Here is a 20,886-nt window from a genome sequence, read left to right as displayed (position 1 = left end):
CGCTGCGGGCGCATCGTCTGCATGTCGCCACGCGTGCTCCAAACACTTGCTGCGGAACACCGCTGGAAGGTGTCCAGCTGCAGGTTGCCTGCTACAGGAGCGCAGCTAGTCAACGAGTGTATGGTGCAGCAGTGAATGGTTTATGCAGATAGGTACAGCAATTACAGAACATGGAGTTAAAGCAGTGCAGATACTCGTGAAGGTCCACTTTGGGCTGTAATTATCGTATGGCAGCGAAACGTGGTAGATATGCTGATGCGTTATTGCAGAGCCGAATTACACTGATAAAAAAATTTATTCCAATTTTGGCCACCAGGTGCAAATCGTGCTCTGCACACTGCTTCTATGACAGTATGACATCCACACTATCACCTGACGAGCCATAAAGGTTAAAAGTAAAAGCAACATATGCTTTTCTCACAGGTTTGACCTTTTCTGCCATGTCACAATCCAAATCAACTACATACGGACACATTTCTATGCGTCGCTATGCACCACGTAAGTCAAAAAAATATTTTCGCATTAGGAGCAGAAATTTGGTGACTGCAATTACGTCACATCATCTAGCCGTCATCGTATTTTGCTTAGTATGGACCTATTACATCACCATTATTCGAAAGGAACGTAATACGCATGTAGCCTAGACCGAAACACTTCCCTTTATTATCAGGATCAAATTTTTTAACCTAATTTTTTTATTGGCTTAAAACGTTCCTTAGAGAGGCTATTTTTAAGATTCTTTCATATGAAGTGTGCCGTAAAAGTTACAATGTGTTAAAAACGCGATTTACTGCATGAGAGTCTTGTGCACCAGAGTGCTCGTGTGCAACCGATTTACTACTACATTAGTTAGCGACCGGATAGAGGTATTCGTTAGTTTCGGATAGTATCAAAACGGACATCAGTATCAACTAAAATACTGTTCTCAACAAGATTTCTCTTCGTAACATAATTCCTTTATGGTCATCAGTCTGAAAGGATGTGTACGTCTCGCGTCTGCTTAACTTGTCATTTCGCTTGTTTTTTATACGAAGTGAAACGTGAGTGCTTGAAAACGACAATAAACGTATTTACACGGACGGCGATCATCCGAAAAGTTATCCCAACCGTACAAAAAACACATTGGTAAGCGAAAGCCAGTTAATCGATATAATTTCGTCAAAATGAGTGTTTTGCGACATCGGCGGAAAAATGGCCAACTATACGTCGCTGGCATTGCCGAGTAAATGTTTGTTCAGTTTCCGTATTAAAAAATACAAGTTGAAACTTCAAACGCTTGTGGTTTTTTCTTTTTTTTCTCAAAATATTATTTTTCAAGTTGGGGTGGGCTGTAACTCATGAAATATACATGCAACTATATTACACCTTTTTTTTTAAACTTGTGATTCGGCGCTTTTTCTACTGTAATACGTATGATTTTTGCGATTTATTTTAATTTCGTTTCGTGGTGAAAGTTTTTATAACGACTTTTATGTCGAAAAATTGACTTTTATTTCAGAGAGTCGCCATTTTGTTGAAAACAATTTTTTAAATATCCCTACGAACTATGTTAGACAATATCATCAGTTTTTGAAATTTTGTTATAGATTGAAATTTGTGGCGTTCAGAGCTCATACCAATCGCCGTTACACTCCGCGAATGCCTTTCGTCGGTGTCGTGTAGTGTCCTCCGAGTGTAGTTTTCTAATTAAAAATTAATAATACCTTCTTAATGGCGTGCAACTGAAGATCTTAAGTCAGTTTTGTAATTGTTTTGTTATTTTATTTTAAAAAATCATGAATATCCGTTTCAAAATCGAGCGTCACCCTGATCTGCCCCCTCAAATAACTTCAGTTGCTTCGAAACACCGTGGGTATATAGTTACAAGCGGTGCGCCGAAGTACGTGTGCCGGCTCTCCATGGTCAGGTCTGTAGCGCAGTCGTGGAAACGTTTACAAACAAGAAGTAAGCGGAGTCTCAAGCGAGCGAAGCACGTTGCGCGGTGACCTCGATCACAGGCGCCGGTTCTCCACAGCGCGGCAGGCTGACCGTAGCGCCGTTGTGCAAACACACAGGCTCGCAAACACGGAACCGGCTGGCCGCAACGCCGCAGCTGCTGATCCGGATAGGGCTTCCTAGGGCCTAGCACGTGCCCTTCAACCTCTGGTTTATCAAGGCCGCTGCTCGTCTCCGGCCTCCGAAGCTTCTGGTAACAGAGACCAGGCTCTGCCCTCTCCGGGCGTCACGCGCCACGGCCGTGAACTGTGAAAGTAGTTAACCGACCCTGTCGGACTACCAAAACAAGGCAAGTAGGTTATCATATTTTCCGTCCCTCTAAACGCGTTGTCCTCTTTGTCGATGAGGCTGAGCTGTTACGATCACAATATGTTTGTTCACTGTATCAGTAACTGGCTAGGAAGTTCCACTGTTAATCTTTAATAAAAACCACCTCGGCTGTATTACGGGTATTCCACGTTTATAGTGTTACGACAGGTTCGTTCGTTGAACATCTTCAGGCTGCCTGCAGTGAAACAAAACAGGAAATTAGGTTAAAGCTACAGCATCTCAACGAATCAAATAGGCAACTCACACTGGTAATAGCCTTCTATTAAATCGTCACCGAGCTGTGCTAAAACGATGACACAAATGGTCTGCTTGTCGTATGTAACGTTAGAGACCAAATCCAGAAACACTACAGAATGGATGGCGAAGAATTACGAACAGACACAGTACGCTGCGTAGAGTGAAACGCCCACATAGGGCAGCACCATGACACAGATGTAAACATGTAAACGGAGTATTTGACCTTTGTCGAGAGCGACGGTCGACTGTGCGATCACAATCGTTACAAGGAAAGACGGAACTTTAAGTACAGAACTGAGAGTACAGAACTGATACTAAAAAAAGAACTTTATTTTCTCTGCGTCATAATTAAAACATGACTTACTCACGTAAGAGCTGCATTTCCACCCTGAAGAGCGGGGGTTCAGAACAGAGTTCGGCGATTCAGATTTATTCCTCTGTGGTACACTACAATACTTAAGGCGAGCCGGCCGGTGTGGCCGTGCGGTTCTAGGCGCGTCAGTCTGGAGCCGCGTGACCGCTACGGTCGCAGGTTCGAATCCTGCCTCGGGCATGGATGTGTGTGCTGTCCTTAGGTTAGTTAGGTTTAAGTAGTTCTAAGTCCTAGGGGACTGATGACCACAGATGTTGAGTCCCATAGTGCTCAGAGCCATTTGAACCATTTTTGAACTTAAGGCGAACACCTGGGTGGTTACTCTTAGAAAGATACGGCTGAATTCCTTTTCCACCCCTGCCAGTCTGTGAATGAGTCACGTTTCCAATACCCCGTATTGTATTGTATGTATTGTATGTGAACCGGGGGCTCGAAACGACGGAGAGGCTCCGTCACCGCTGCAGCCGTAGTGGTCCACAACCCCACGACGGCTACCACAGTTCACTTCACCCCTCCGCCGCCCCACACCGAACCCAGGGTTATTGTGCGGTTTGGCCCCCGGTGGACCCCCCCAGGGAACGTCTCACACCAGACGAGTGTAACCCCTATATTTGCGTGGTAGAGTAATGGTGGTGTACGCGTACGTGGATAATTTGTGTGCGCAGCAATCGCCGACATAGTGTAGCTGAGGCGGAATTGGGGAACCAGCCCGCATTCGCCGAGGCAGGTGGAAAACCGCCTAAAAACCATCGGCTCACTAGACCTCGACACAAGTCTGCAGGGCGGATTCGTGCCGGGGACCAGGCGCTCCTTCCCAATCCGGAAAGCCGTGCGTTAGACTGTACGGCTAACCGGGCGGGCAATAACCTCCTACTCAACCCAAGGTAAGGAACAAAGGACGCAAGCAGGATTGTTAATCCAGTGCCAGAGAACCTGTCTCTTTCGTCGTTGTTGTCTCTTTAGTAAGCATGGAGCTAGAGCTCTGTGTCTGGAGATCAGTAAGATAGCAGTACCGTCGTTCAGTGCTGAAGCTCCCTTATACAGGGTTATTCATAAGCACCTCCACGGTTTCAAAAGGCGACCGCAAAAAACTACAAGACATACAGAAAACAGACACACATCAGTGGACAGAGAATCGCATCATGTTTTTAACTCACATTACAAGTGCTCAATATGAGCACCATTTGCGCCATGGAATAATATCAACACGGACAGAAGGGCACGTGCATTCAGTTCATTGAAGCTGCTTCTGTTGCTGTTGCGGACAGCAATACGTTTCGGAAATCCATTCATTGGATTGCCTCTCTGCAGGCACGGACTAATTCGACGTGACAATATGGAGCGGATGATTTGTCTACTTGATCCGACACGCCTGTCCGCTAGCGATGCGCTCTGTAACTACGCCAAGAGTCATATTACGAATCGAAGCATGGAGAGGTGCTCTATCCACCGGTATATGTCGTTTTTCCAAATGTCTTGTAGTTTTCGCGCAGCCATCCTCTCAAACACAGCAGGTACTCACTGTACCAACAGAACTGTGTGTCAAACACTCTTGTTCTTGTGTACCTTGTTACTACAAGACGTCGAATACTAAGAAGGTTACATGAGCCATATCTTCGTATAACCAAGTTCTTCCGTAGCAGATGTTGCTGGTCCGCATTAGTGCCGACAAGTGGAATAGAGATGGTGGCGGTAAGTTTCCAGTAATCAAACTGTATCCGAATGTCCTGAGTCGAATTGCAAAGCTCTTCGCAGTCTTTCATTACTCAGTATAACTCAACGGGCCCCGTACTGATAGTGTTATGGAAAGAGTTTGCTGTATGCTGACACCAGGTTTCACGCTCTTGCTTCTCTCACATCACCACCGTGGGAAAAAAAGGGAAACTGTACACACTACCATTACCGCATGCACACTAAAAGTTACATTTCATACTGTTGACAGGCAAACTGTCAAATTTGTGTCAACAAGACAGGTTTGTACTAGGAAGAAATCCACAATGAAAGAAAAGTAAGCTGTAAGCTTGTAGAGGACGAATGCAATTATCAAAATAACGAGATAAATTATTCGAAATATAATTCGTGACAAGAAGAAGATAATACGTGCTGAAACTCAGTCTTAAGGTGCATGTTCAAAAATACTGCTATACTGTGAAGGAAATGTAATTGCAAGGAAATGGAAAATGTGTGTGAATTCCGAAAAGACCAAACTGCCGAGATCATCGGTCCCTAGACTCACACACTACTTAAACTAACTTATGCTAAGAACAACACACACCCATGCCCGAGGGAGGACTCCAACCTCCGGCGGGAGGGGCCGCGCAATCCGTGACATGGCGCCCTAAACCGCGTGGCCACTACACGCGGCAAGGAAATGGAGAAAACATAGAAGCGTAGGAAGAAAAAGTATCACCACACGAGGAAAAGGCAACAATGTCATTTCCCAAATAAAGTACCTAATGGTAGCCACAAGAGAGGAGGGGGAGGAGGAGAAGAGGGGGAAAAACACGATCTGTTCGTAATGGAAGAAGAGGATTTCAAGAAGATTTTTGCGAAGTCAAGAATACTTCACAAAATGGATGCGGGAAACGCCCAAACCGCTGTGACGTCCTCTAAAAATAGTATTTGAGATACAGTATAATGAAGAGGTTGTGTGTAAAACACCAGAGGCCACTGTGTCTTCCGTGCCAGAAGACAGAAACAGAAAGCACAGTGATTAAGTCATCTTACATAGATGACGAGTGTGTTAATCCTCATTCGAACATTCTAATATATGTTTTCCACCGCAAACCACTAAAAAGGAATGTTAGGACGGTTCCTTAAAAATATCATTTTACGTATTCTTTAATTATTGGAGGTAGCATTTCTGTCGGAGGACATTGCGTATGTCAATTTTCGTCACACTTGCAAGACCAACATATTCTGTTACTAAGTGTACTAGACTTACATTGATGGATGATAATAACGACTACGCAACAAACATAGGTTTGATAGCTATTCGACCTGCCGGAAGTTCACGACTAGCAGAGTTCAGCTGAGAGGCGATGCGTCATACGTCTGTGTGACAAGCAGGCACAAGCTTCGGTTTACTGTACCTGTCCGCCTGAATTAATTCCCTCCTTTTTAGATACAGAGCTAGAGGAGCCTGACCATAAGCGTCATTATATTCACAGTTGCGTCAATTTAGATGAAAATTGCCGCAATATAGTCCTACTGAGACGTCAGTCATGCATATGCAATTTCTGTAAGACTGACGGCACCCCTCAGGTGGTACCACTTTATCTGATGAATGGATTAATTTATTCGCTTGGCTGATGGTGCTTTATATCGAGTTATTACAGCCTGTACATACAGGTTCTAAAAAAGGTCATAGATTAGAAGAGTATGTCAGAAGGTTCGACATTTCTGAACGGATTACACCGAAATTATTTCTTGTCACTGCATTTCATTGGTTTAATCTCCATAGTTTCTACAAGGGCGTGCTGGAAAGTAACGCCTCCGAATTTTTTATGTGAAGACCCTTAAGGCTATTCAAATAAAACACACGTTATTGACATTCAACATCTTTATTCTTCATGTTTACAGATTTAAACCGCTCTGCCGCTAGAGGGTTGCGATTTGTAGAGCGCAAAATTGTGGTGTGTAACGTCGGTGGGTGGGAAACAGCTCAGGAACCTGGAAGCACGAATTTGACGAGTCCGTCCACACATGGAGGACGCTCTCCATGACACTACCAGACCACAGAGGAGCGCCTTGGGTTCACTGTCATCTATTATCCTTCGCACAGTCCCGAATTGACCACATCCGACTTTCATCTATTTTCGAAATTTAAAGAACACATTAGACGACTTCACTGTGAGTGATAGTCAAACATTCTACAGTGATGATGTCAAAAAACTGATCTCCCGTTAGGACAAATATGTTCGTCGCCAGTGTTACTATATTGAAAAATAAATATGTAGACATGAAGAATAAAATCGTAAAATGTTAGTTAAGTTTCTTTTATTTAAAAAGCTTTAAGAGTTTTCACATAAAAAATTCGGAGGCATTACCTCCCCTCTCGCCCTCGTATTTATTTATGTGAATTTAATTAAATTAAGTGATTAAAAGGTTTAAAAGGAAGCCAGTAGTATGAAACTCATTACTGCTCAAGTATGGATTATTTCAAAACGGTCGCATTGGTTGACTTCCCGAAGATTGTTGAAGACGTTTTAGAACTAAAAATTTAGTGTAGCCATCAATAAATACTGTACAACTATGCCTGTGTTGTTGTTTTTAGTCAAAATGAACGACCCGTAACAAGAGCTTTTAAACGGAATGTAAGAGCTAACTTGCACAGAACTCGACTTACGAACAGCCGAAATTAGAGTAATGAAAAGCAGCAGAAACAAGACATCTTAGTATTCAATTCTCCCCCGAAGTTCGCGTTGGCTCACAGTTTATGGAAACCACTGTATCTACAATAAAAAGGAATAATTTTGCCAGTGTATATATACGATATGATTCTCGTCTTGACGGTCAAAGACAGCATTTTGGGTAGAGGGAAGCACTTTTTTTCTCCAGCTTCGCGTCCTTTTAATTCAGCTCACTTTGCCCCATGTTCTCAGCGTGTAGATTCTAACCCTAATCTGTGCTTCTAGAAAATCTGCCAAACACCTATCTGCGGATGTCATAACCTCCTCCAGAAACAAATTCATTTAGATGTGGGTATCGTTTGAAGTCAAACGGTTTCATATCCCGTGAACAGGAAAAAATGTTCCCAAAATAAATACTAAAATTCCTCAAGTTCTCATTATCAAAGCATTTTTGTGAGAAAGCACATTGTCTAGAACAAAGGCGATGGTTCCTTTTGGTTCCACGCCTCTTAAAACGTATTTATGAATCGGTTGCTCCAGAAGATTTGTATAGTACTCGGTATTCTCTGCTTTGCTCTTTGCAACGCAGTCAATACAAATATTCCATTTTCCAAACCAGTCGTCATAACATTTTCTGCAGATGAAACCATTTTCGCTTTTTTTGGTGCACGACTGCTGCTATCTAACATCCACAACTGCGAATCCTGTTGCGTTTCTGGCGTACGCTTGTGGTCCGAGGAAACAAATCGGCACGCAAAATCAGTAACTTTTTTTATTTCAGACCGAATCGTGGATGAAAAAAATTATCTTCGGTTTTGCCTTTGCTTAGAATTTTTCGAAATGTGCACATATTTGGCACAAAGAGTTAGCTATATGGCCTCTATTTGCGATCGTCCAGTATCATATTTTGCACTGTCTCAATGATTTCATCCGTGACAGCAGTTTTAGGACATTCATCATGTTGATAATATTCTCTTTGACTCTTGGTTAACTTACACCCGTTTTGCATGAATTTCTGTTGGCAATAAACCATACGTGTGCAATATTTGTATTTAGGGAGATCCAAAAGGTTGCGCCCAAACTGAAGGAGTTGATAGAGGAGTCGAAATACATCTGTGGAGCAGACACTTGGGGTCTTGGAAGTAATGATGAGTCGGTGAAAGGTCTGGAATGTTAGAAACAACAAGAACAGCCAATACAAAAGCACCTTTAGTTCAGGAATGATATACGCAAGATGAACTGAAAGTCTACTGACGAGCTTACAGAGGTGGCAGTATGGACCAAAAGAAGAAGAAAAAGTCTCAAGTGAACATCGGCTCTAAAATGCATACCTTACGAGCTATGAACACTTTTCCATCTTCGCTACTGTGAAACACATCTTTTCCACTGAGGAAGAGCTCCTAACTCTTTAAGGTACGCATACTAGAGCCTACATTTGTTTGAAAATTTTATTTTGTAATGGTACATACTACCTCCTCCCAAAATATAGAAAGCAAAGAGCTAGCAATAGAAGGGGCGTGTTTCCAGTATCGAAGATGAACAAATGCTCTTTGTTCTTGAGACCCGGATTTTAAAGCACATGTTTACTACACTTTTTTTCTTGTTTGGTCCATACTACCGCCTCTGACAGTTTGTTGATGAAGTTCTAGTTCACTCTGTAGATGGGAAATTATTCGAGTTTTCTTGCATTGGAACGAGATAGACACACTGCACGATTACTTTTTAAAGGTCGCTTAAACAGAAGTACTTCGCAGATTGGTACCACTTGACTTACGTAACTGCGTAAAGGACAGATGCAAGTGAAGCAAAATTTTATATATCTCTGTGCCATCTTGAGGCATCCAAGAAATTTACTAACGCGGGGTAAGAATATTGAAAATAGAGTTGTTAGACTACGTCATATTCGTCTTCAAACATGTAGAAGACTCGACATTTCGAACTCTCTCCAGGGATGTTATTCAGAATACTTCTGGTGTCCTTGGGTGGCTAAAACTTCAGCTACCTGGGGATACTACACTGGTGAACAAAACTTGTGGACAGAAGTAACTTTCACATGATATGGCACTGCCAAGTGACATTGCTCATGGAAGTTGGACCACAAGTCTAAAAGAACTGCTACACTGAAAGAAACAACCGATGAGTCGATGAGAAATGACACTTTTATTCAAAGACAGTAATCATGCTGCGGTCAACACCTGCAGGAGTTGGTTCTTACCACGTTGTGTAATCATCACCGACGGCAGTGGGTGCTCGGCAACGTGCTCCCATGCTGGGCACGAAGTTAGTAAGCAGTTTTGGTGGTAGGGCGTTCCGTTCCTCCACCAAAGCAGCTGGATAGTCGATGGTGCATGTTGACGTGGTGTAACACGACTCCCCAATGCATTTCACGTGTGCTCGATGGAGTTAAGTTGGCGGAATGTGTAGGCCAGTCCACCCACCGAAACCTCTTTCATTTCAAGAGCTCAACCACTTGTGCTGTTCGATGTGGTTGCGCACTGTCATCCGTAAAAATGAAGTCAGGGCAGAATGGACGCCTGAAAAGACGCACATGGGGAAACCGGTGGTGTAACTTGTTCGAAGATTTCGACGTCAGTACGCCCACACAGAATTATGCCTCGCCTCACAGTAACACGTGGACCATCAAAGAGGATCATGGTCAGCAGTGCAGAACGTACCCTTATATGGCGAGAAGTGGGAACGCGTAACGCATCCAGCAGCTGTCAGCGTAAATGGTGGAGGAACGAAACACCTTACCACAAGGTAAGTGGGAACATATAATGCACCCAGCGGCTGTCAGTGGCGCTGGTGGAAGAACGGAACTTTTACTGCAAGATAAGTGGGAACACACAATGCATCCAGGAGCTGTCAGTGGCGCTGGTGGAGGATCAGAACACCTTACTGCAAGATAAGTGGGAAAACGTAAAAAATCCAGCAGCAGTCAGCGGGTGGAAGAATGGAACGCCCTAACACAGGATCTCCTCACCAACCATGTGGTCAGCAAGGGAGCTCTTTGCAGAGGATGCAATGCCATTCACAGTGATGAACCACCCTATTAAGAATAACGTCCTGCCGTTTGTAATGTCCAGGGGCCATCGTGAATCGCGGTGACATCAGTGTAATTATTTTCTTTAAATAAAAGTATCATTTTTGTCGTCTCATCAATCTTTCAATAATCTTGTTTAGTATGCTGTAGCAGTTCTTTCTTTCTACGTATGGACCAGGTTTGACTGAACTCTGTTACTTTGTGACAGTTGTGCACACCAGTGTAGAAGAATTCTGAAGAACATCCCAACAGAGGGCTCGAAAAAAGCCTGCAGTCTCTGTTTTGTTCAAAGAAGTGCAGCATGTGGAATGTACATCAGTTTAGATTGTTTGCGTCAGTGGCCGCCAGCAGCACACCGGTTGTGCCACAGACCAACTGGCGTCCGGCGAGCCGCGCTCTGCACTGGAGCAGCTGGGGGCAGAGAGCGCTGGAATATTATGCAAAGGTCCTCCGCCGGCGGCCCAAGAAACCGCGCTCAATGCTTAATGGCGGGTCAGGCTAGCAAGGACCGGTCGCCGCGGGGGATTGTTTGCTAATGTATTCCGCGGCTCTATTGTGGCGCTAGGCAGTGCGCCTCATTGTTCGGTACTCGTCGTCCAATTACGGGTCGGGTCGGCCGTGTGTCGCACCGCGGTGCCACGCCTTTGCAGGTTACACACGAGTCGTCGGCCGGTATCTCACATTCCGCCGGCCGTAAACAGCTCCGGCGGCCGGATTGCGCTCCGTAAATAGCGGCCGGCCATTACCTGGACAAAGGCCGCCTCTCGCCGGGGTCAGGCCGCGAGCGAGCGCAGGGCCGGCGCGTGCAACGCCGGCGGCTTACGGAGCTCGTAACAGGCTCGCTCTATAAACAGAGCACTATCCGGCTCCCTCGTATGGCGGAGGGGCTTTGTATCTGTGCGGCCGCAGCAGGCTCAGTGCGCCAGTGAGGGAGGAGAGGCAGAGAGATTCCGAAGCTGTCCCATCCACAAATTGCTTGTGTACTTTCATGCCCTGCCCACGTATTTCACTCAGCTGATTTCCGTGATCTGAGTAATGGAGCACCAACGCTGGTTTTAATCACCAACAGAAAAGGAAGATTTCTGTCGCTTTGTTGGCAGGGAGACCTGGTGGGCTTTTCCGGCCGATGACTCTTTCACTAATTTTCTTTCCCCTGGAGTGAAAGACACTCTTCGTCTTCTCTTCTTCTTGCTTACCTCTTACCGTTTCTCTGCGGGGCTGATACTGTTATATGGGTTGTGGTGTTGCTGACAATTGGTACCCTGACGCAATCTGTGTATTCCCTCTGTCTGCGTCTAGACTAGACTAAATCTCATGTGAGAACGTTTTCTGTAAAGAGTGTCAGAATAAAAAGGTACGAAACGTCATAAGAACGAAACCTTTGAAATTTGCATATGCCGCTTTGGGACAAAGTACTGATACATACAGGGACGCGAAAGCCGCGCCCGGCGTGACTGTGCGCAAGTGTCACCACCCCCTTAAAAATTTAAAGCTGTGCCCTCAGCAAGTAAGGTCACGTTCATCATCTGTTTCGACGTCTGAGATCCGATACTCATCGGATTCCTCGTGCAGGGAAAAACCGTCAACAGGCACGGGTACTGTGATACGCTATGTAGCCTGCACAACTGTATCAAGAGCAAACGGCCTGGGCTCGTCACGGAGGCAATGGTTCTGCTTCCCATGCGTCCACCCGTCTGCAAGGTCACACAAAGCATAATAGCCAAGTTCAAGTGAGAGTAACTTAAGCGTCTGCCCTACAGCCCGGACATGTAGACCTGCGAGCTCCATGTGTTTGGTTCGCTATAAAACGTTTCAGGTGGAAGCGCCTCAACTCGGACGACGAACTGAAGGACAGAGTGGAGAACTGGTACCTATCACAGCCACAGAAATTCTGGGAATAGGGAATCCTTCGGCTCGTGAAGTAGTGGGATATTTGTGCTCACGCCTCTGGTGGTTAGTTTAGAATAAAGACTTCAGTTGTACCCACAGTTTATATGTGACGTATTACGACAGAGAAAGGAGCCTGTGACCCACTGGAGACAGTGGCACAGGTTACCTCAAAGTAGGAACACAACACACACACGTCGTATTAACACATATAAAAACACAAAGTTTAAGCCTTTGAAACGCGCTGTGGATGAAAACAAATAGTGACTGGCAACAATAAACTAGTTATTTCATTCTATAGCCAGTGTTTCGTACCTTTTCCTTTCAACGACCCTAGTAAACAAGACATTTATAATCTAAGTGCTGGATGTTTGTGTGCCATGCAGCACAGCAGTAACGAACACAAAACGAGGACCCAGAAAGAAAGAAAGCTGTAACAAGCCATCGGTAGATGGATTAGCAAAATCTGAAGACGGCAATTATTTGAGTTGAATAAACTTTAAACCATAGGTGTGGCTGGTAGCTCCTTATATTACAAACCTTGTAACTCTACTACAGCCACGCCTCTCAACGGGGCAACTTTTGAGAAGAAAGCACTTTCTAAACGTTTGCGCAGCGTGTGTCTGAGGCTGGACGTAGGTACTAGCTGGACTTGGGAAACCGCCTAAAAGCCACGCCCAGGCTGGCCAGCTCACCAGCTCTCGTCGTTTATCCGGTAGTTGGATTCAATAACATTATTCGACGAGTCATTGATATTTCACGTTGGGAGAAGTATCCTGACTGCACTTGCATGGGTTACACCTGTACTTAACTGGTCTTCATACTCGTTAAGGAAGTGAAGCGCAGTGGGCGGGTACTCACCCTGCGATCCGGAGGCCTTCTGGCGGCCCGCCTGCTCCTCCTCGCTGTCGTCGAGCGACTCGATGGAGGCCAGGTAGGCCGAGCACTTGGGCAGCCGTCTCCCGGAGCAGCTGCTCGCACCTGCCAACCAAAGGACACGCTCAGTCCCCAGCGGTCGGAATCGCTACAAATAAGTTTCCAAGTCGTTCTCCATCAAGAGTAAGGAAAAAAAAAACTTATGACGGATCGACATGTCGACTATTTGATAGATCGTCTGTGTGATATCGATGCTATGATAGTGGTGAAATATCGTTATTTTCGGTATATCAGACTTTATGATACACAAAAACATACTCATTAAAAAAATTGCTAGATTTGAGCACGGACCTCTTATATTTCGAACTTCTTGTCTGAACGCACAGTTGAATCACACACACAATTTTTGTCAGTAAATTTGTTTCGCTTTTATTACAATTATTAACAATTTTGTTGCTTTTAAGATTAAAATAAAAATGACTAATTAATTACACAGAACGTTTTGCTAATGCAGAGAGAGCGACAGAGAGAGAGAGAGAGAGATAATATTTTCTCTAAAATGAAAGTATCATCTGGAAATCAGAAACATTATAATTTTTGTTAAGTTTCACTAAGCTTAAAGGAATGTGCTGTAAAAGTCAGTCAACCGTCTTAAGTTGGTAGTTGTTGTGAGCATAATGTATACCAGCTAAGGGAAAGTAGAAATGCTACTCATCTATGAAGAATGTACGTTAGCAGTGTAGTAACAGCAATAATGATTTCTTCTTCTTTACTATAGGGGTACACGTAGTACAGTACTATACTATTTCTACTTTATCTTCGCAGGACTACACGTGCTCACACAGACAGTCAACTGAAGACGGTTGACAGAGTGACCGAAGTACATTATCCTTGTATTTCCATTTGCTTACTGTCAACTCAGACACGTCGACGAGTTAGGTTACCCCAGGGAACTGCACTGTGCTCAAGTAGAGAAGATTGAAAGTCAAGTCTGTATTAAGTTTTTAATACTATCATTTTTGCGTCAATAGTACACTGTAGTACATTACTGAATAGGTTTTGAAGAGAGAAAGTGGAGTGAAAAAAAAAAAAGTTCAAATGGCTCTGAGCATTATGGGACTTAACTTCTGAGGTCATCAGTCCCCTAGAACTTAGAACTACTTAAACCTAACTAACCTAAGCACATCACACACATCCATGCCCGAGGCAGGATACGAACCCGCGACCGTAGTGGTCGTGCGGTTCCAGACTGTAGTGCCTGAACCGCTCGGCCATCATCTATTTGTAACAAACAAAGATACAGCAGAGGAAATCATGCTAGTTAACGCCCTTCTGATAGCTAAACAACGTTTAGTAAATAAATGTTGTTATTTTTTTCTGGACAAAATATTATTTGTTGGTGCTCAAGATAAACTTGATATCCTGTATAATGTTCTCGGGGTATACTGCCGGATTGTTACGACTTCGGAGCCTATTATACAACGTAGCTCGTTTATCACCAGATTATCCCTGAAACGAGCTACGTTGTCGAAATATCGTGGTAAAAAGACAAAGCAATCCAGATGTATACCCAGGGAATATTATGTACTTCCATAGTTCTGACCTGAGACGAGGCAGTGAGGACCGAGCGACCGCCGTGTCGTCCTCAAACAGGGGCGTCATTTAGATGCAGTATGGAGGAGCGTGGGGTCAGCACACCGCTCTCACAGCCGGTGTCGGCTTTGAAGACCTTGGACCCGCAATTTGTCATTCAAGTAGCTCCTCAGTCGGCATCACGAGGCTGAACTGATGCCTCTTCAGTTCTCCCATAAAAAAAAACCGTGGTTCAAATGGTTCAAATGGCTCTGAGCACTATGGGACTTAACATCTGTGGTCATCAGTCCCCTAGAACTTAGAACTACTTAAACCTAACTAACCTAAGGACATCACACACATCCATGCCTGAGGCAGGATTCGAACCTGCGACCGTAGCAGTCCCGCGGTTCCGGACTGAGCGCCTGAACCGCTAGACCACCGCGGCCGGCGAAACCGTGGTGGTACCGGTTTTTTAATTCGTGTCCGTAGCATGGTAGGCAGCCGCGCTGGCTACTGAATTACGAAGGCAGATCAAAACATTAAACGTGTTAGTAATATCGCCGACGCCATCTAATTGTGCAAACTTCTCTCTGGTCGTCGTAGTGGTGAGCACACTGGGCTCGTATTCGAGAAGACGACGGCTCAAATCCGAATCCGGCCATCCAGATTTAGGTTTCATGCGATTTCCGTAAATCACTCTAGGAAAATTCCGGGATGGTTTCTTCGAAAGGGAACGGCCGATTTTCTTCCCCATTCTTGCAACATTCCGAGCTTGTGCTCTGTCTCTAACGACCCCGACGTCGACGGGACGTTGGATGCTAATCTCGCTTCCTTCTCTGGTCGTGATTTCAGGGTGCAACTCAAGACATACAGCCTCCAGAAAGAGTGGTAGGAGGCAGCGCAGGAGGAGCTAGGGGACCGAATGCTGGCGACCGGAAACGCCTCCAGCTGGAGCCTGGAGTGGAATGGCTGGACGAGTGTGGCAGGGCTGCCCACACGCGGCCCCCGGGGTCACCTGGAGGCCGGCGCCCACGCCGAGGCGCCATCCACCGTGTCTGCCGTCTGCTGTCGGGTCCGCTACGTGTTTCTTTTAATGCCCCTCCTTTGTTAACGCGCGACGTGGCACAGCGAGACGTAAACATACCGCATAACGACGCAGCGGGTACTGCGCGCCGGACAGCTAGCACGCCGCGTTCTAATTTGTTTACGAGCTCGGGCTCGCCTATATTTCATGCCTATTGTCTGTGCATTCCTCTGCCGCATGAATATTCAAAGAAGTAAGGGGGGAGGGTTGGTGCTGGTTGTCTGTGGAGTACCTGCCCTGAGGAGCAGGTAGAGACCGTACCTGCGTAATGAGCATAATGCTTTTCTTACATTAGCGTCTGCTGTATAACACGAACTCTAAAAATAATAGCGAGGCGAGTAACACGTGTCGTTTAGCGGTACAGCGTTTTTGTGCCCTATGACCAGATCTGATGCAGAATGTTGTTGTTTGGTAGCTTTAGAAGTCTTTAGCCAGTTCTAATGCAACAGCTTTAGGAAACGTGCTCTAGTGCGAAACATATGACTGCCTAACAGTATCGCGAAAATCATTGTGAAAAAAGCGATAGTTGATTCCCAGCCACATGCTGTAAGACCGCTACGTTGACGTAAATGTGTAATGTTAACATCCATGCAAAAACACGTCGTGCAGTGAAATAAGTTTATAAAATATTTCCACATGTTCAAAATGGTTCAAATGGCTCTGAGCACTATGGGACTTAACTTCTGAGGTCGTCAGTCCCCTAGAACTTGGAACTACTTAAACCTAACTAACCTAAGGACATCACACACACCAATGCCCGAGGCAGGATTCGAACCTGCGACCTAGCGGCAGCGCGGTTCCAGACTGTAGCGCCTAGAGCCGCTCGGCCACTCCGGCCGGCATTTCCACATGTGCTCCGTTTGTTGTCCATAGAACATTTAGGCGATGCTCAATTTCTCTCCACGTCTTTGATAACGTCTCTTCCGCCATCGTCTCTACAATATACGTGTTCGTGTCGAAACAGTTTGCACATTATGAAATATCGAAATCATATTCATGCTGCAAGAGTTTGCGTTCAGCAACTGGCGGACTGAATACTTTACCTTTATCGTAATTCTACAAGAAAATGTCAAGAGTGGTTACGCATTGTGAACGTGGTCCTCATTATGTCGCACCGTCTCTACCGATCCATTTGTCCGGAAAAATTTCATCCAAAAACTTGAGCAGTAGTAATAAGAAGAAGTAACGCCCTAGTCTGTCTTGCTATAAAAAAACACTACCCATTGTTGAAACCCTTGTAATTGGTACAGTCAGAGCAAATGCAGAAGATTATCCACAAAAAAAGTCCTGTGTTAAGCTATCATTTGCAACAAAATGGGTAGCTGTGTCAAGTGTAACTCCTTAGAAATAAATTTTTGTTATGTGGAGTACACTGTACGCTCACCCTGCATATCGAAATCTGCGTACCAGGTGCAAATAAAGTGCGAATAAAGCTCTAGAATGCTGAAATCGTAAGTGAACGACAGACATGTCAAAATTTGCTGAGCTCCACGACAAAATAATAACAGCAGCAGATATCGCTGCTGGACATCGATTCGATTTCTGGCCGAACCCCCCCCCCCCCCCCCCCCTCTCCACAATAGCCACTCCATCACCAGAACCCACGCCCGGGTTCCCGGGTTCGATTCCCGGCGGGGTCAGGGATTTTCTCTGCCTCGTGATGGCTGGGTGTTGTGTGATGTCCTTAGGTTCGTTAGGTTTAAGTAGTTCTAAGTTCTAGGGGACTGATGACCATAGATGTTAAGTCCCATAGTGCTCAGAGCCATTTGAACCATCACCAGAACAATGCACAAAATAATAGTTTTAGTTTTCTGTGCTAATTTAGATTACCTCAGAGAGTCTATTGTTTAATGACCTACATTACCGTCTGTATAAAAGCCTGAAGACGAGCAGTGCATGCTCGAAACCCTTACCGACATGTGAAAATAAGCACACAATCAATACAGGCCTAATGTGACTATTAGCTTCAGATAATTATTTCACACACTCATGATCTCTATCTTTAGGCACAATGGCCATAGTTAGTTAGTTACTGTATTTACTTATGATAGTGATAATTACATTTCTGAAGCATGCTCAAAGGAGCACTACACTATATGGGAATTCGGTTCCACCTGTTTACGCAAACCATAAAATCATATTGCTTAAACATATTTCGCAACGTCTGTGTCATCATCAGTGAGCCGTTTCAGTGTGGTTTCAATCTCCAGGCCTTAGGACTTTTATTAAATGGTCAGTAGAGGCTGATGGTCTAGTCGTAAAGTGCGCACCTGGGAACTGAGAGGTGGCGGGATCCAATCCCAGACGGACAGCTGAAATTTTCAATTGCCATTAAGACAGCCTTCACCGCCAACGGCCTTGTCGCAGTGGTAACACCGGTTCCCGTCAGATCACCGGCGTTAAGCGCTGTCGAGCTTGGCGATCACATGGATGGGTGACCGACCGGGTGTGCCGAGCGCTGTTGGCGAGCGAGGTGCACTCAGCCCTTGTGAGGCCAACTGAGGAGCTACTTGACCGCGAAGTAGCGCCTCCGGTCACGAGAACTGACAACGGCCTGGAGAGCGGTGTGATAACCACACGCCCCTCCACAGCCGAAGATGACGCAACGGTCGATCGGTACCGTTGGGCCTTTCGAAGCCTGGTCTGATGGAATTTTTAAGCTAGCATTCACCTCAACTACATGAGGGAGCTCCAGGAACAACACGTGGTTCGGATTCCACGTTACACCCTAGATCTCCTCTCTCAAGCTGAATAAATGGTGTGAGCTAGCGGCACGCAAGGCAGCGGAGTGGAGTCCGTTTGAAAGACTTGCACTCGGCCATCGTGCCACAGGGAATTAGACTCGCAGATAGCCTGTCATACTTTATCCCAGTGCACTGTTCATCAGACAAGCATTGCCATGCAAACAGAGGCGCGCAAACACGGCGCATGGTACTACAATGAAGTGCACTAACAAGTTAATCCAATGCACTTGAAAACCACGATGTTTATACAGTATTCAAATTGTGGGCGTACATGTGGAATTCAATTCCCACAATTTAATCTGCAAAAAGGCTAAGTTATAGCATCAAAAAGCAAAGGACGAGCTGGCCGGTGTGACCGAGCGGTTCTAGGCGCTACAGTCTGGAACCGTGCGACCGCCACGTCGCAGGTTCGAATCCTGTCCCGGGCATCGATGTGTGTGATGTCCTTAGGTTAGTTGGGTTTAAGTAGCTCTACGTTTTATGGGACTGATGACCTCAGATGTTAAGTCCCATTGTGCTCAGAGCCATTTGAACTAAAGGACGACGATCCTTCACTTGGCGACAAGCTCTGAACAAGAACCATTAATTGTGTTGCCGTTTAAGTTGAATGGACGCTTGGACACAAAATACAACATGAATGAGTGCAGACTTTACCCGGTAATATTTCTGTGATCTGGCCCAAACGGGAAACACTTTGTTTGAAGAGATTCGTAGAAATTCTGTACATACTTACAACACAGTTGAATAACCACGTTTGAAGCGGCGGTTCTAAGAACCCGAGTACAAAGCGAGTGCTGCGCAATGTCCTTCCTCGCCTGGTTTCATTCGAGGGTGTGTGTAAGCTTTGACGTGCGTCGCGTTTATTGTTTTGTCGCCGAGGAATGCCTGCCGACAGAGCATTGTTTTTTTTTTTTTTTACGTAAGCATGGACAAGGCCTTAGCCCCGGGCACGAGACAAGAGGTTTACGAAAACAAATGACAAAAGAACGGATGAAAAAGTACGCCTTGGACAGATATGCGCCACCAAGGTACGCTCCAAACGCTGAAGTGGGTAAAGACACAGAAAAATGTTTAGCTCAAAGCACCGGCATTACGCTTCTCAGGATAATTTTCTTTAAAAAAAGTGATTGTCTGCTTGAGATGGATTCTTTCTTCCTACTAGACCAGGACCGTATACACAGGATGAACAAGAACTCCACCGACAAACTTCCAGATACCCTTCCACCAAAATACTGAGACGGTACCCCTGGACTACCTCCGAAAGTTTTGTCTACGGAGTTCTGATTCACCCCGTCTATCACGGTTGCAGAAGGGGGAGTCTCTTCATTTTGCCAATGAATGCCAAAAATAAAAAAAAAGCTTCTTTCAATTATCGGGTATTGAGCATCGATGATTTCAGAGGATAGACTACTGTAAACACTTTGCCAAATTCTGGTTTCTCGTCAGACAGAATTACATTCCTTTACGGGTGTGGCAAAGATGGCGTTTTCAAAGTCAGTGTCAAGCCAGGCGCCTGATCATTAGTACACTCCGCAATAACTGCAAGTCACGGTCTGCTCTCCAAAGTCCACAAGGCGCCGAAGACAAAAGAAATCCAAAAGAAACTAACACAGCAAGGACACGGAAGCAGTTGTCTCTGGCTACGAGTCGTTTCGCTTCAGTAAGATGAAGCAGCGAATGATCTTGGGCAGGTTCGCATCGTTTCACTTACCAATAGAATCAAGCCACTTTGCGTCTATGTGCTGCTCCTACAAAGAATGGTTCCTGGTGCGAGCCCCCACACAGGGGATGTTCTCAGCTACTTCGATTTTTACTATTTTAAACTTAGTCTTAAGCTGTAATGTTTACAGTTAATTCAACCGTATACTTTACATCAAGTACAATATTGGTTTGGAAGAGCAGCGAGGAAAAGGGAAGATTATGGGTTGTCTATTGTACATTACGGGTTCATTAAAATAGATGCCGAAGTAATTATAATAGCTTAGAGAAATAGCTTAGAGAAATAAACGCAGATGTTTCTAAATCCCGCTAACATACGGTTAGGATGTATAGAGACCGCTAGGTAGATGATAGTTTCAACAGGAACCTACATATGAAAAATCATGCTGAACTCTTCCGAGTGTTCTGCATACAATAGAGATAGTAACAGTAACTTCATCTTTAGCCAGTTAACTAATGTACTAACGATGCTCTGTGCTAACTACAGATCAAAAAACGGAAACTGGATTCGGACCCTCAGCGAAGAAGAGACACCGCATGTGTCTTGTCACACTATACGTTTCGTAAGTATCTTAATATTGAGCATTTTTACTAGATTATATAGTTGATATCAAATACATTACCAGATTAGAGGTGAATTACTGTTGCTTTTCTGCCTCGCAACTGATCGG

General features: G+C 45.0%; 1 protein-coding gene and 1 pseudogene across 1 annotated transcript in view; one reads left to right on the top strand and one right to left on the bottom strand.

Annotated features, from left to right (window-relative positions):
* Positions 1-20,886, bottom strand: part of LOC124595091 — a gene marked incomplete at its 5' end in the record, with an annotated part of 177,884 nt that overhangs the window by 139,656 nt on the left and 17,342 nt on the right. The window contains one exon of the mRNA XM_047133680.1: positions 13,079-13,198. Coding sequence (XP_046989636.1) covers positions 13,079-13,198 — 120 coding nt within the window. The remainder of the gene's footprint in view (positions 1-13,078; positions 13,199-20,886) is intronic.
* LOC124596799 lies at positions 18,101-18,219 on the top strand (annotated as a pseudogene).

Source organism: Schistocerca americana, chromosome 2 (genome assembly GCF_021461395.2).
Source record: "Schistocerca americana isolate TAMUIC-IGC-003095 chromosome 2, iqSchAmer2.1, whole genome shotgun sequence".
NCBI lineage: Eukaryota > Metazoa > Arthropoda > Insecta > Orthoptera > Acrididae > Schistocerca > Schistocerca americana.
This window is presented reverse-complemented; position numbering and strand designations above follow the sequence as displayed.